Source organism: Daldinia decipiens, assembly GCF_022478715.1.
Source record: "Daldinia decipiens strain CBS 113046 unplaced genomic scaffold F4813scaffold_49, whole genome shotgun sequence".
Lineage (NCBI taxonomy): Eukaryota > Fungi > Ascomycota > Sordariomycetes > Xylariales > Hypoxylaceae > Daldinia > Daldinia decipiens.
In genome coordinates, this window is record NW_026054592.1 from 53,018 (window position 1) to 66,821 (window position 13,804).

General features: G+C 47.0%; 4 protein-coding genes across 4 annotated transcripts; all 4 read left to right on the forward strand.

Annotated features, from left to right (window-relative positions):
- Positions 1-274: 274 nt before the first annotated feature.
- On the forward strand, positions 275-1,720 carry F4813DRAFT_258578 (putative triacylglycerol lipase). The gene is made up of 4 exons (XM_049240225.1): positions 275-623; positions 681-1,422; positions 1,473-1,621; positions 1,686-1,720. Exons 1-3 carry the CDS (start codon positions 410-412, stop codon positions 1,531-1,533), a joined length of 1,017 nt encoding a protein of 338 aa, XP_049095288.1. The 5' UTR covers positions 275-409; the 3' UTR covers positions 1,534-1,621; positions 1,686-1,720.
- F4813DRAFT_258718 (uncharacterized protein) lies at positions 1,721-3,624 on the forward strand. Its single transcript, XM_049240226.1, has 2 exons — positions 1,721-2,904; positions 3,000-3,624. The coding sequence occupies exons 1-2, from the start codon at positions 1,844-1,846 to the stop codon at positions 3,004-3,006; spliced, it is 1,068 nt and encodes a 355-aa protein (XP_049095289.1). The 5' UTR covers positions 1,721-1,843; the 3' UTR covers positions 3,007-3,624.
- A 4,340-nt stretch (positions 3,625-7,964) lies between these two features.
- F4813DRAFT_393773 (uncharacterized protein) lies at positions 7,965-8,498 on the forward strand (the record flags this gene model as incomplete). The annotated part of the gene is made up of 1 exon (XM_049247470.1): positions 7,965-8,498. The coding sequence occupies one exon, from the start codon at positions 7,965-7,967 to the stop codon at positions 8,496-8,498; it is 534 nt and encodes a 177-aa protein (XP_049095290.1).
- A 1,524-nt stretch (positions 8,499-10,022) lies between these two features.
- On the forward strand, positions 10,023-12,601 carry F4813DRAFT_375015 (alpha/beta-hydrolase). The gene is made up of 3 exons (XM_049244968.1): positions 10,023-10,539; positions 10,624-10,984; positions 11,035-12,601. The coding sequence occupies exons 1-3, from the start codon at positions 10,373-10,375 to the stop codon at positions 12,442-12,444; spliced, it is 1,938 nt and encodes a 645-aa protein (XP_049095291.1). The 5' UTR covers positions 10,023-10,372; the 3' UTR covers positions 12,445-12,601.
- The last annotated feature ends 1,203 nt before the right edge of the window (positions 12,602-13,804 follow it).

The following is a 13,804-nucleotide window of genomic DNA, read 5'->3' on the forward strand; positions in this document are numbered from 1 at the left end:
TTTGCATAGGTAATCTGAGTTTACCTCAGGTACCTATAACTATAGATGATTTAGACTTTCTTTTATAAAGCCTGCCTTCTAGTACATAATGTGTTAGTAATTGCATACATGCAACCTAGGTAGATATGGCTGTATGTGCAAAGTTCCCGGGAATCGAAGAAGATTGTTACATAAATCTAAACTTTAACTGGGTTTAATTACATACATAGTACACTAGGTAAGAGGTAGATCCGGTTAATACATTACGTACATACCTTAACGCGCTTTCGCTTACGTGCATCGCGCCTAGTTTAATGCATGACGTATTACGTGGGTCACTGATCTCAATATAATATTTTCAATTTAATATAAACCAAAGCATAACTTAGCCATAAGCAACCAGCCATCTCTTGAGGTTGAGGCTATAGAAATGAGTCTATCGCGATGTGCTATAAGCCATTGCCGCAAATACCCCGCCTCTCTTCGCTTATTCTATAGTGCATCTGATAATTCATCCCGGCGTACTCGGTTGTTGCCGCTGCGGAGCTCAAGGACTTATTCTTCTCAGCATGGTAACGATCCGAGGCTGAAAGATCTTGGAAAACAAATATATGATGACTATGCCACCATAAGAGAACATTACGGTACAGAGTGACTCATCCCCGAGATATTATAGACTTCATGACTGACATGGTCCTCAGCTACTCCTAAATATCCAGTGGTCCTCGCGCATGGTTTATTAGGTTTTGCCGAACTTCACCTTGCTGGAGGATGGCTCCCTGGCATTCATTATTGGCGCGGCATCACAGATGTATTGAGAGCTAATGGGGTTGAAGTCATAACAGCAACTGTGCCTCCATCCGGAAGTATCGAGCAAAGAGCTGAGAAGCTAGCTCATAGCATTGCCGATGTTGCGCGGGATAAGAGCGTGAACATCATTGCGCACTCTATGGGCGGACTCGATGCTAGATACATGATTTCCCATCTCCAACCTAAGAATGTGGATGTGAAATCTCTAGTCACCGTCGCTACTCCACATCGAGGGAGCGCCTTTGCGGATTATATATTCAAAGAGATCGGCGCAGACAGACTTCCAAGCATATATCAACTTGTTCAACGCGTAGGCATGGATACAGGCGCATTCGAGCAACTCACGCCGGCATATATGACAGAAAGTTTCAACCCACGGACCCCAGATGACCCAAGCGTTTGCTACTTCTCATACGGGGCCATGATGGATCAGCCTCCCCTCTTTTCGCCTTTCCGTCATTCTCATAATATTATTACTAACATAGAGGGACCCAATGATGGTCTCGTTAGTGTAACAAGTTCGAAATGGGGTTCATACAAGGGAACTCTAGTAGGTGTCAGTCACCTGGATTTAATCAACTGGACAAACCACCTAAAATGGACCTTGTCAAAGTGGATGGGTCACGGACCAAAGTAAGTTGGGGCCTTTCTCGCGCCTAAATTCTCAGCTAATTCGTAAAAAGATTTAACGCTATAGCATTCTATCTTGATATAGTTGACATGCTCTCAAAAGAGGACTTATAGTTCTAAAGTCTAGACTTAGAAGTTTCTAGGTTATAGAAAGAATTTCCTCTCAGCCAGAGTTGATACCATGGAATACTCTATATTTCAGGTACGTAGATATAATCTCAAATGGTCCTCGACTATTAGAGTTTCATCCTTAACGCTGTTGGAAGGTGCGATGCTTAAAGGCATATATAAGATTTCCACCACTTAACGTGGAGTATTAGAATCCTTTCTAATACAACATGCTTCTACCACATTATTCCACAACGCCAGACCAGGATAATTCGCTGACAAGAAAACAGCTTAGTTATATTTAAGATATCTACTAATGGCCAGCCAAGCTTCTAACCCGGAGACGTTAGAAAATTTTGACTTGTTCATATTCCTACCAACGGAGATTCAATGGATGATATGGGAGCTCACTCTACCTGGCACGATGCTCCGCGTGGGTGGAGCCCGTTTTCCCGTGATCGAGATCCCACAGCCACCCGAAGAACACCTTTACGGCAATACCCCTGACCTCCAAGACGTCCCAATATATTCGCCGAGCATCGTAGCTCTCAAAGTCTGTTACCAGAGTAGAATGGTCGCCCTAGAAAATCTCGTGCCGTTATATCGGTCTTTGACGAGTCACAACCGTATAATTTGCAGCTATATTTCTATGCACGACATCGTCGACGTCGGGATCCTTACGTTTCTGGAAGAATGGCGTGCCATGAAGGACGAGACATATGGTCCCGTCGGTAGGCTTGCGCGGAGAGGGCGCACGTTAGGGTCGAGAGGGTGGTCAGCCGACGCTTTCGAGACTAAACAGGCCAAGTTCCTATACGACATGGCCTCCCACCGTCTATCTGCGGTAATTTGGTTAAAAGCCACCACCAACGTAGATGCAGAAGAATATACGTTGCAAGATACCTTCGTCATTCGTTCCTCGTCCCTCGAAGAATGGGTCTTCGGCTCCCGCATCACCATCGGCCGCGTGCCCCGGGTCCTACGCAGCTTCGAGCTTGACCCCGCGAGATGGACGGCCTACAACTGCGCTACCCTCATCGGAGGGACCCGGTACAACCGCCAGTACAATATCGCAGGGCTCTGCTCTCGCCCGGAAGAGATCCTGGGTTCGTGGGTGTGGCTCCTGCACAGGCTAGCCTACCCGCCGCATTCGCCGCTTATGCTGCAGTTGTTACCTCCGCGCCGCAACGTCACCATCCTGAAGATATTCGTTATTATTATGGACGGCGGTAACTGCCCCTCGTGCCGTCGCCCCATTTTATCGCGTATTAGAGAGTGCTACCCCGAGCTACCGTTTGACCAAGTCGATCTCCTATTCCGTATCGAGCGGTCTGGTGTCCCGCGGGGGTACAACAATCCGCTGAGATTAGTTCATATGTAGGCACCACTAATATTGTGAGCGCTTTTCGGAGCGTTATAGCGTTCTTTTGTGTTCTTTTGTTTTCTATTGGATACGTGCTAACGAGAAACAGGCGTTAGTCAATACCTTATTTACTTCGATACTATAAGGCGAGGGTTACGGTATTGTTATGCCGATAGGTATACGTTGGGTCTCGGGACATTGCGCTGGTTATCTACATATCAACTGGAATTCTTGGGTAGTTCTCTATCCTTTACTTCATGGAGAGAGGATGAGACATGACGTATGAATACATACGCGCGAATGGTTCTTAAAGCCAAACCCTCATTACTTTTGGTATTTTGTTTTTTCCATTTCTTTTGTGACGATCGAGATGTTCTAACTGATTGGACATGACCTGCCAGAGTATTGACTTCTTAGCTTGACGTGGCATAATAGAGCCTACTCCTTTACGTTAGGTACTTGGGTAATTATACTTACCCTTCTATAAGCCAGTATTGTACGATCATAAAGGCCTAAGGCAGCGTCCCGTATCTCGTGGAACACAGGCGGTAAACCAGTAACACATCAAGACCCCGGGCGGTTGCGACACGTATCTCAAGCAGTATACCTCCTCTTACGAAGCTCATGCCTATCATGATACCAGACTAGGTCTGTTATGTCATCCTCAGGATTCGTGGCTGAGCCTCAACGGCCACTGCCAACTGGGCGTATGCGTATGAAAAGTAAACACGAGCCACGTGTCGTGTCCTGGTCCTACTACCTAGTGATACTTCCTTACCTACCTAACCTATCTACTTATATATACACAACAAGTAGGTAAGTAAAATCGCCTCTTCTCGAAGCGGCGGGCTCGAACAAATCTCGTGCGCCCGCAGATATTATCTATCGGGCGAGCGATAGCTTTAGGAGCCAAAAATAGGCGGCGGTGGAGACCTTTCTAATTTATACGAAACATACGCCTGGACGGCTTGCATGAGGGCGCACGACGCAGTCTGTGCGAGGTCGGTTCGATCAAGGGTCCAGGTTGCTTGGTGGCGGTAAACAATGGGGATATGAAAGAAATATGACCTATAAGCTAAGCTAGGCGGTTCGCCTCGTGCCCTTGGTCCCGGTATACCTAAATGAGATGGGCTTTGAGTTCTATGTCGGGTTGACTATCGAGTGTTCGAAGATGTCTTGTTCTCCTCTTGCACATTTCTAGATAGAAATACCCCCGTCGGGGAGGAGATGTGACAGAAAAGGGTCAGGGATGAATGAATGCTACGCTGAATCCGAGTAGTCGCCGTATATAAGATATCTCAGGGTATTCGAGTAGGAGATAGACAATCTTCTTGGCCCCGCGACAATGGAAAATGATATGTGACGTAAATAAACCTTCGACCATGAAATTGATTTTGATACGAGTTCGCTTGTGTATGACTTGGCTCGTTGCTATCGAAAATAAAGTAAGGTCTCCCAGTCTGTACTACGCTTGCTCGATCGCAAGCGATCCGAAAACGGCTTTCTAAGAGAAAACATATCAACGTATAGGTTAGGTAGTCATCCCTTGTATACTCTTAGATCTCGTGGTCCCACAGATCTTCGCGTCGGTACGGTACCTCTCGCTACTTACCAAACCGCGCCCACCTATAGGCTGAGATGCATGTGCACCTGTGTACGCTACACACCAGCGTCGGGTATAAAGCCATTTACCACACACGAGCGCAAAGTATTTCCGGCTGTTGAATCAGCCTCTGTGTAAGTGTAAACGTAGTTGTGTAACTCAACTTGCATGTCTTGTTCGTCCACTGACTTATCCTACTTATATACCGACTTACCTACCATAGCTACCTACCTAGGTAGGCAGATAGGGTTTCCGTACCCCAGCTATGCGGCAGTGGAGGTATTATACATGTAACGCACCCAATGGTATGGTAAGTTTGGACTGTCAAAGCATCACCCGAGGTGTGGGAGACGAGATACGAATAGCCTCAACGCTAATCGAGCCTAGCGGGTTTCCTCGGTGGTAGGGGGGCGGGACGTCCTCCGGCATCTCGGCTCGGTTACTGTTCTGGGCCTGCCTGGTGGGTTGGCAGACGGGATATCGTATCGTCGAAGCGAAATCAGCGATGAAATTCACGTAGTTTTGGAGGTTCCCCTGATAGGTAGGATGCTTCTGGAACCGTCCACCCAGCTGCTCAAGAAGAGGTGTAGGCTATCTTTCGGGAACTCCAGGTAGCCGGATTTAATTGGATGCTGGCGGTGAGGGCGAAAGCAACATCGTTAGTACTTCCTCTACTAGGCTCGGTATATAGCTCCAGCGTCGCCTGGCATCCTATGATACGCGCCTATGATACGTGTAGCTGGAATGTGATCAGTCACTGATATAATAGTCTTGAAACACCTCTGGCCTTGCACGGCCGAATGTGTAATCATACACCACCGGCGTCTTTATGCACGACACGTGGATATTATAATTTCTTCTTTTCATCACGGCTTATGATTTATATAGATATATGTCAAGATTAGCTTGTGAGAGTCTTGTAAAGACGGTATCAAATGTGAGATAGGCACATCCCTTTCAGATCGCCTGATACATGGTAGCTAAGCCAGTCGGCCCGTATCAAGGCTGCTAGGAGGCTGTTTTTAATGTAGTGTATGGTAGTCTGCGACCAAGCCGGTGAATACTCCGAGACGCGAGTTGAGCCAGTAATATGGCTTTTTGTTTGGTGACCTCGAAACTCAGTATTTGGTGCTCCTAAGTGTCTTATCCTACCGTCCTAAGTTTCTCCAAATATTTATCATGGTAGAAAACACTTACAGTGTGGATATTAAGTCTGGGCACATTCTGAGATATGATATGGACACCAAGCAAGTTGCCCCTCAGGACCTCAGCCCGCGTGCGTTATGCAAAATACCAAGCATGTTTGGTGGCTTTTTAATCAAGCAAGCAGGTCAGGAAAATGATGCGATCAGATCATCTATACAGATAAGTCCTCTTTTATACCGAATCGCAACCTTAAAAACATGGGAGCCCTACGATCCTCTTTGGCGTGACCCGTCGGGCGTGTAGCAGGAGAGGACCGTACCGTGCTCAGGAGGTAAGCCTATTGCGAATCAATGGCCCAAATATATGATGCATACTATTGTTGGTCGATATGGTCTTAGGAATGGCGCCAGGCTATAGTGGGCTGCAGTATCGCCTACTTGTTGAGCGATGAATGCTCAGGACGAGATAGGCACGGTTGCAGTAAACATATTCAGCACACGTCGAATCTAGCTTTCCCCTTGGGAGTTGGCTAGTCACTCACCTAAAGTCGGACCATGATAGACCATGATAGACCATGATAGCGCGCAGTGTCTTTAAAATCAGCCGTGGTGTCATGTGCCCGAGTGCCTAATCCAAGTGCGGTTCAAAGAGGCTCTTAAGGTGAACAGACACGCGTAAGGTGGGAGTACCCGTCACGAGGTTCGCTGATTATTTACCCTGGCTGCTACAGGCATTGTACCTAGCAGTCAAGCATCCCCGACCTCCCTAGGCCGTACACGCGGAGAGATCGCCGATATGTGCGGATTCGCCAAATTCTAACGAACCCACGCATTAGTCCTCATGCATAATAATATAACATACCACATGGACGCAACGAAGCCCGGGGCAGTGGTGATATCCTCTTCCTTCTCACTCAGACGTAGTTTCTTATTCGGTGTTCAAATAGCTCGTTATAGTAAGAAGAACATGCATTTCCTGTTGCTAATAAAGGGGCGCCTGTGATTTTGACTTGCCTAATAGGCACGCGAAACCGGCGGTCGTCCTCGGCCTTATTCGACGGGTTATGCTAATAACGGTTTGTTAGTACATCAATGTGGCGACGAGCATAAAGCTCCCCTCCCAAAATACCTAATTCAGGGATTATAATAGGTATTCTTTCGACTATCAGTTTTGAAAGCCGGACAACAAATACGGTAGTCGGACTAATAGTACTCAATCGGACAGCTGCAGGAATGTGAGATCAAATCGTATGAGTGATCGACAGCTGACATCCATCTTTCTTGCTAGGCCCATAGTTAGATGCGAAAGTGCGTCCTAAGGGAGGAATGATATGCGCGTACGCCTCTATGTATAGCCATTTCCTTGCGCCTTGAACCTTGTGTCCTCTTCTATCTGCAAAAAAAAAATTTTTTGCAGCCTTTTTTTTTTCGCGCCAAATTAAGCTGAAACGGAGGCAATTCTATTGTTTCGACTGTCAGCTGTAAAACAGTAGGTACACAATGGTGTCGGAAGAAGCGCAAAATCGTATAGCGCTGGTGGTCTTACAATCCTTTCCCGTTTGTCACCTTATTCACCCGAAACGATCCCTGGGTCTAGAACGCTCGATGGGGCCTGGCTGCATAATCCATGCAAGCCATTCTAGCCATATCTGCAATCTTTGTCTAGAGGAGACAACGGGGTTACAAATTACCTTGAGGTATGTCTAGGTAGGAGACTCCACCGTTTCTTTGAATGTGCCCGTCGGTAGACTTCTGTACCAGGCAAACTTCGGTGTCTCCAAGTGTACCAATTTGTGGGTTCGAGAGGGGCCAAGTTCTGCCAAGTCACGGTGATCGTATGCATATATCGTTTTGATCTGTGTAATTAGATGATTTCCTGTACATCGGAGAATAACTTTGCGGTGTGATTGTCATCGCTTTACCGGGGTTGTCTGCGAGCTCGGGATGTATGAGTACCTATGTAAGATAGTCTACTGGCTGCTCTGCCCTTTGTACCTAGGTAGGTAGAGTGGGTGTGTCTGTAAAGGCCACTACTACCACCCACACATCCTTTTGGGGGTGGGCTAGATTTCTGCTGTTCCTGAAAGCCTCCCATCGATAACGACAAGACAAAGACAACTACCCGTTCGCGTTGCAATAATTAGAACTTGTCACAACAAAGGCCGGTCGTCCATCTCCGTATTCGATCCAGGATATGATCTACACGATCTGACCCTTGAAGAGACAAGTAAAACACCCGTCGGCCATAGTAAGCTTTGCGAAAGAACCACCGGACGCCAGGGCCTATCCAGGTGGTTCTAGTACTCCTCTAATGCTCAAGGCTCCAATGGGTATCGTCTCAAGCACGGCCGGACGCCGGGACGGAAACAACGGCAAGGACAGAAACCAGCAGATTCAACCGGATGGTGATCAGGGGAATTCAAATGCCGTCGGCCACTCGCAGACGCTCTGGATCCTAATATTCCGGGGTTACCCTCGCGATATCCAGTCTACCCGAGTCACCGAGTTGTGTATAGTCTTCGACGATAACGAGAATAAAAACCTCACCATCCGAATCCAGGGCAGCTACCCTCACTATAGTGTGAATGAAGTATGGAACCAAGCTCATCCACGAACGAGACCGCATTTCTATCGGCGACTTGCAGTTGCGACAGTTGAGACTAGTTTGGAGTCCGATACGCGGCTACGCGACGCAATTCTTGGGACTCACGTGAACAATACCGAGCTGGATTGGAACTGTCAGAGCTGGGTTGGAGATGTTTTGACGACGCTTCAAGACGCAAAGCTTATTACCGATGAAGAAGGCGATAATGCGTTGAACGGAATGGTCAACTATATCGCTCGGGCGCCGTGGGAATAGCGAATATAGTATGAGACGGCAGATTAGTCTGTATTTCTCGGCGAGTATACAGAATTGCTATCATGCTGAGAAAAAGGCTGAAGAAATGGGGGTTAGTAAATCTACCTGGGCCATATGGCTTAATAGTCTTCCTTGGTGGACTTCTTCAGGTAGCGCCACTATCCTGTTGTCGGCAACCTGGTTTCGATACACGCTGACATGATCATAGCATATGTTTCGAGAGTGACTCCCGACGGTTTATATCACTCTGACTTCGAGCGCGAGGGTTAAGGGTGTCTCGCTCGCCCGATACACCTGGCGAAAACTGCTTCGCTCACCGGTGCGCTGGATATCATGTCTAGTCAGAATAAGTATCTACCGTCATAAGATACATCGGCTTTCCTTAGTCTCTCACCCTTTAGGCAAACGAAACAAGCAGCCTCCAGCAGAAGGGCGTCGTAATAATGTAACGAACCGTATGAAGTTTTCATAAGGGTTCAAGTTGGAAGAAAAGGACATCTAGGGTGCATAAGTCGGGTTTCACGTCATTTCAGTTCTGGACTTTTGATGGGGGTTTGGGAGTGTACGGTATACATAGGAATATACCCCAACCTCATTCGTATAACAAAAGCGAAGGCGTTTAAGGAAAGCATGCGATATTAGTTTGCGACTCTCGAGATATCTGTCTTCCGTACAATACACAGCTAGGAATATGTTTGGTTAGTATGGCATTTGGTATCATACCGTACCTCGCCTGCACGACGATGCGAGAACAGCTTTCGAGAAATAGTGCAATGGCCGAGAGAGGGACTGTACTGCTTCAGGGTGTGAGATCTCCGAGCTTGGTATCATTGCCGCCATGGTCTGATGCGGCGATATCAACCGATTCCTTGCAAATTATCTAACCGAAAGTCTTAATATCGCGCGGCCGAAGCATTATTTGGAAAGGGGAAATAGTGGAATATACGTGGGAGTGATATAAATGAGAATTGCTGTGAAAATTTTTGCTACCTCTACTGGAAATGAAGCAAGACAACACGAGTCTTCTTTAAAACAGCAGAACTGGTGGTGATGATACTGTTGCTATAGTATTTGGTGCAGAGAAGCTTATGCGATGCGTATAAAGGCTTATGTGTATAGGCTGACTGCCCGAGGTAGATAAGTAAGTGTTGTAAAAAGAAAAGGTGAAGGTTTTGGCCTTGATTTTGGCCTTGGTTTTGGTTTATGCGGTCCGGCGCCAACGCGGATTTGGTCAATGTTTCTCACCTTGCACTTGCCTGGCCCGTTCACCTTATGATATCAGTACTTGTTATGATATGAGACAATTAGGAATGAGCTCTCATGCTCGAAATTTAATGCATTTTAGTACTAAGATATCCCATACGTTAGGTACCTACTTACCTTAACTAGTATTCTTTTATCGAGGTGTTTTGTTTAATATTAAAATTGATTGGCTGTAAGAAGATCAAAAGACAGGTACCTAACCTAACCTAACCTAACGTAAGCCGCCCCTGCTTTTGCATCCACATCGAGCCGCAAGTTGCAAACTGCCCAGTGCTACTGCCGCATTGATCCGTACGACCCTTATGTATTAGCCGCTATCATAACAAGATACATCCCTAAACGGCCCTAAACAATCTGCACGCTTAGCCCGTCGTGTACAGAGGCCACCTTCGCCTTCCTTATCCTAAAATCATAGATTTGAGTTGCGCTGCGTTTCGAATCCTCCGTTGTAATCACTTTTAGCTTAGGTACTAACCTTAGATTTTGTTACCTTTTCTATAACTTCAGCCTGTTCGAAAAACAACGATCAATCCAACAGTTTGGTAGATGTATAAATAACGGATGTTAACGTCATAGTGAGAACCCGAGAATCCTTTTCGGCGTTTGCAATTATGCCTCCTCCAGCTTCGCTCTGGAGCTCGGTGCGCGTTGCCGCCGGCGCGCTTCTCGGACTGGCCTGCTGGACATCGATAACCAACGCCGAAAAGAGTGCTGGAGATTATTATGTCCACTCGTTGCCAGGTGTACCCGAGGGGGATATGATTAAGATGCATGCTGGGTGAGTGAAGACACTTGACACCCATCAGCGTTTTATACTATATGTCACCAACTTGCTTTACTGACTCTCATTCTTCTCGCATAGACACGTCGAGATCACACCGGAGCACAACGGGAACATTTTCTTCTGGCATTTTCAGAATCAGCACATTGCAAATCGACAGCGCACCGTCATATGGCTAAACGGAGGACCCGGCTGCAGTTCCGAAGACGGCGCATTGATGGAGATCGGTCCCTATCGCTTGAAGGACGAGAATACCTTACAGTATAATAATGGTAGCTGGAATGAGTTTGCGAATCTGCTTTTCGTCGATAACCCCGTGGGAACCGGATACAGTTATGTCGATACCAACAGCTTCGTACAAACCCTCGACGATATGGCGAGCCAGTTCGTTACCTTCCTCGAAAAATGGTACAATCTATTCCCGGAATATGAGCACGATGATGTAAAAATTCACAATTCCCCTTTATTACAATATGTTAACTAATTCTTTAGCTTTACATCGCGGGTGAATCGTTCGCCGGACAGCACATCCCCTACATTGCAAAGGCGATCCTCGAGCGAAACAAGCTACCTCAAACCCAAACTCCGTGGAATCTCAAAGGCCTGCTGATCGGAAATGGCTGGATCTCCCCTCCGGAGCAGTACGAGGCGTACCTATCGTTCGCATACGAAAAGAACATTGTCACGAAGGGTTCCGACTTAGCGGCCGGGATCGAGGCTCAATACCGTGAGTGTAAAAAGGATTTAGCTTCATCTGGTGCTCATCGTGTGGATGTCGATACTTGCGAAAAGGTGCTCCAGGAAATTCTCCGCCTAACCCGAACGAAAGGTTCGGGAGGTAATAACGAATGCTTCAACATGTACGACGTCCGACTCAAAGATGTGTATCCGAGCTGTGGCATGAACTGGCCCCCGGACCTAGAATTTGTTACGCCCTACCTTCGAAAGCCAGAAGTGGTCAGTGCACTACACATTGACCAGAATAAAGCTACGGGATGGGCCGAGTGTAACGGTCTTGTTGGCATTGCGCTCAGGGGAAATGCCGGAAAGCCGTCTATCGAATTTCTGCCGGACCTCATAAAGGAAGTAAATGTACTTCTCTTTTCGGGTGCGGAAGACCTTATATGCAACCATCTGGGTACGGAAGCCTTCATAAGCAACATGCAATGGAACGGTGGGAAAGGGTTTGAATTATCCCCCGGAAACTGGGCACCACGACGCGATTGGACTTTTGAGGGTGAAGCGGCCGGCTTCTGGCAGGAAGCTCGTAACTTAACATATGTATTACTATACAACTCATCGCATATGGTGCCTTTCGACTATCCGCGCCGAACCCGCGATATGCTTGACCGGTTCATGGGGGTCGACATCAGCAAAATCGGGGGTATACCCTCGAAGAGTTTCCTCGATGGCGAGAAACTACCTGATACTACTGTAAGCGGTGCTACTAACCACACCGAGTCCGACCAGGCGGCCAAGGACAAGGAGGTCAGCGACGCCAAGTGGGCCGCTTACCAGAGATCAGGCGAAGTCGTCCTAGTTATCGTAGTTGTCGGCGCTACTATCTGGGGCTACATGATTTGGCGCGGTCGCCGCCGAACCGTCGGGTACTCAGGTCTGCCTATACTATCTGACTTCCCGCGTGCCACCGGGCTGGAGGGCTTCCGTTCCCGGAGGGCAGCAAACAGCCGCGATTTGGAGACAGGCGATTTTGACGAAGGAGAGTTAGACGATTTACATATCACAACACCCAGGGACACAGGTGCGGGCAAGGAAAAGCGTTATAGCGTGGGAAACACAAGCGACAGCGAAAGCGAAGACGAAGATGAGGACAACTCGGAGCCGGAGAGGACTACCCGGAAACCTGGCCCCAGCGCCGGCCAGTCGTCAAGTAGGAGCTAGAGTCCTCGGAGATCGACCGGCATGAAGCACAGGCGGGCATATTTCTCTTTGGCGCACGTGTAGAGCCTCTTGGGTACTTTTTGGCACAAAGGTAACAGGGGGATTAAGATAGGAAAACGGAAACGTTCGCTCGTCTTGTCTTGTCTTGTCTTTTTTTACGTCTCCGCAGTTGTAACTATTTACTATCATAGCGGGTTTGGGTTCTGGTCCTTATAGGCGTAGGGTTGCGTTGCGTTGCGAAAAGAATAAAATCGAAAATGAAAATGAAAATGAAAATGACTATGACTTGGGCTCGTAGATTTAGGTGTCGAGTAGGAAGGACCATGTGTGATTTATTTAAATGTCTAGGTTACCCGATTACTGTGTGAGTGTAAGTGTAGTTAATTTTGTAGATGGACCTATCACATCATAAGATCTCGAGCTAACAGCATTTTTCAAATAGTATTCTCAACCCATCCATCCCATACATACATACCTATGTTAACCTCTACTCCGTACACAAGCCCAAAATCAAAACCCCTCTTAGACCACCGTTAGAACAACCAATATTTTAAACACGAGTCGTCCTCGTCGTAAAGAATGACGCGGCTATGTACATATATGCAATTGAGGCTAGTCGCAAATACGAAGAGGGGCTCATCGTGTCGTGGGTCTGGTACGGTCGAATCACTGCTTCGTATATGTATGTAGGTACCTACATACCACGCCCCGCCATAAACTAATTTTGCAAGAATGGCCTGAGGTTGTAGTTGCTAAGATGATAGTATCTTTTGTATCTAGTCAGACTAACTAAGAAGGTAAGACTGTTTTATTCCTTACGCATATGTAGCATACATTAGCATACATTAACATCAGGGGTCGGGTAAACTTAGGTAGTTTTGGTCAATACACATTAACTTAGTTCATATTGCTATACGATGGCCCTTAAGATCACGATGTCCTATCCTCATCTCACTTAACACTAAAATCTACAGAAAGGAGCCATCGTGATGCTAAAACGCCCACCCGAGTGAGCTTTCTAGCTAGGATAAGTGTTTATATCACTACCTGCCCTGTATTAACATTCCATGACTAGGCCATCCGCATCATATCGCCATAAGTATCAGAGCAGGTAAATATCTTTCGCCATTGCGGTCTTGCCTACTACAGAAAGCCGCGTCTGTTTGTCTGAGATGCACTGATATCTTCCTTGTAAAAGAACAGGTCAATCCTTGATATAAAAGGGGATACATGGGTAAGAAGCTGTATTGCCTCAGGACACCCGTGAGGTGCCACAAGAATAAAGACAGATCATCGCCGGAGCAAATGCTAGTGGTTCCTAACATTACATACTATCCACTCCTATTTTCATATCGTTGAC

Excerpts from the sequence above, each read along its gene's own strand:
- F4813DRAFT_258578 (XM_049240225.1), top strand. The coding sequence starts at position 410 with ATGAGTCTATCGCGATGTGCTATAAGCCATTGCCGCAAATACCCCGCC. Across the intron at positions 624-680 it reads CACCATAAGAGAACATTACG|CTACTCCTAAATATCCAGTG; the intron begins GTACAGAGTGAC and ends CATGGTCCTCAG. Across the intron at positions 1,423-1,472 it reads TGGATGGGTCACGGACCAAA|ATTTAACGCTATAGCATTCT; the intron begins GTAAGTTGGGGC and ends ATTCGTAAAAAG.
- F4813DRAFT_258718 (XM_049240226.1), top strand. The coding sequence starts at position 1,844 with ATGGCCAGCCAAGCTTCTAACCCGGAGACGTTAGAAAATTTTGACTTG.
- F4813DRAFT_375015 (XM_049244968.1), top strand. The coding sequence starts at position 10,373 with ATGCCTCCTCCAGCTTCGCTCTGGAGCTCGGTGCGCGTTGCCGCCGGC. Across the intron at positions 10,540-10,623 it reads ATGATTAAGATGCATGCTGG|ACACGTCGAGATCACACCGG; the intron begins GTGAGTGAAGAC and ends CTTCTCGCATAG. Across the intron at positions 10,985-11,034 it reads CGGAATATGAGCACGATGAT|CTTTACATCGCGGGTGAATC; the intron begins GTAAAAATTCAC and ends CTAATTCTTTAG.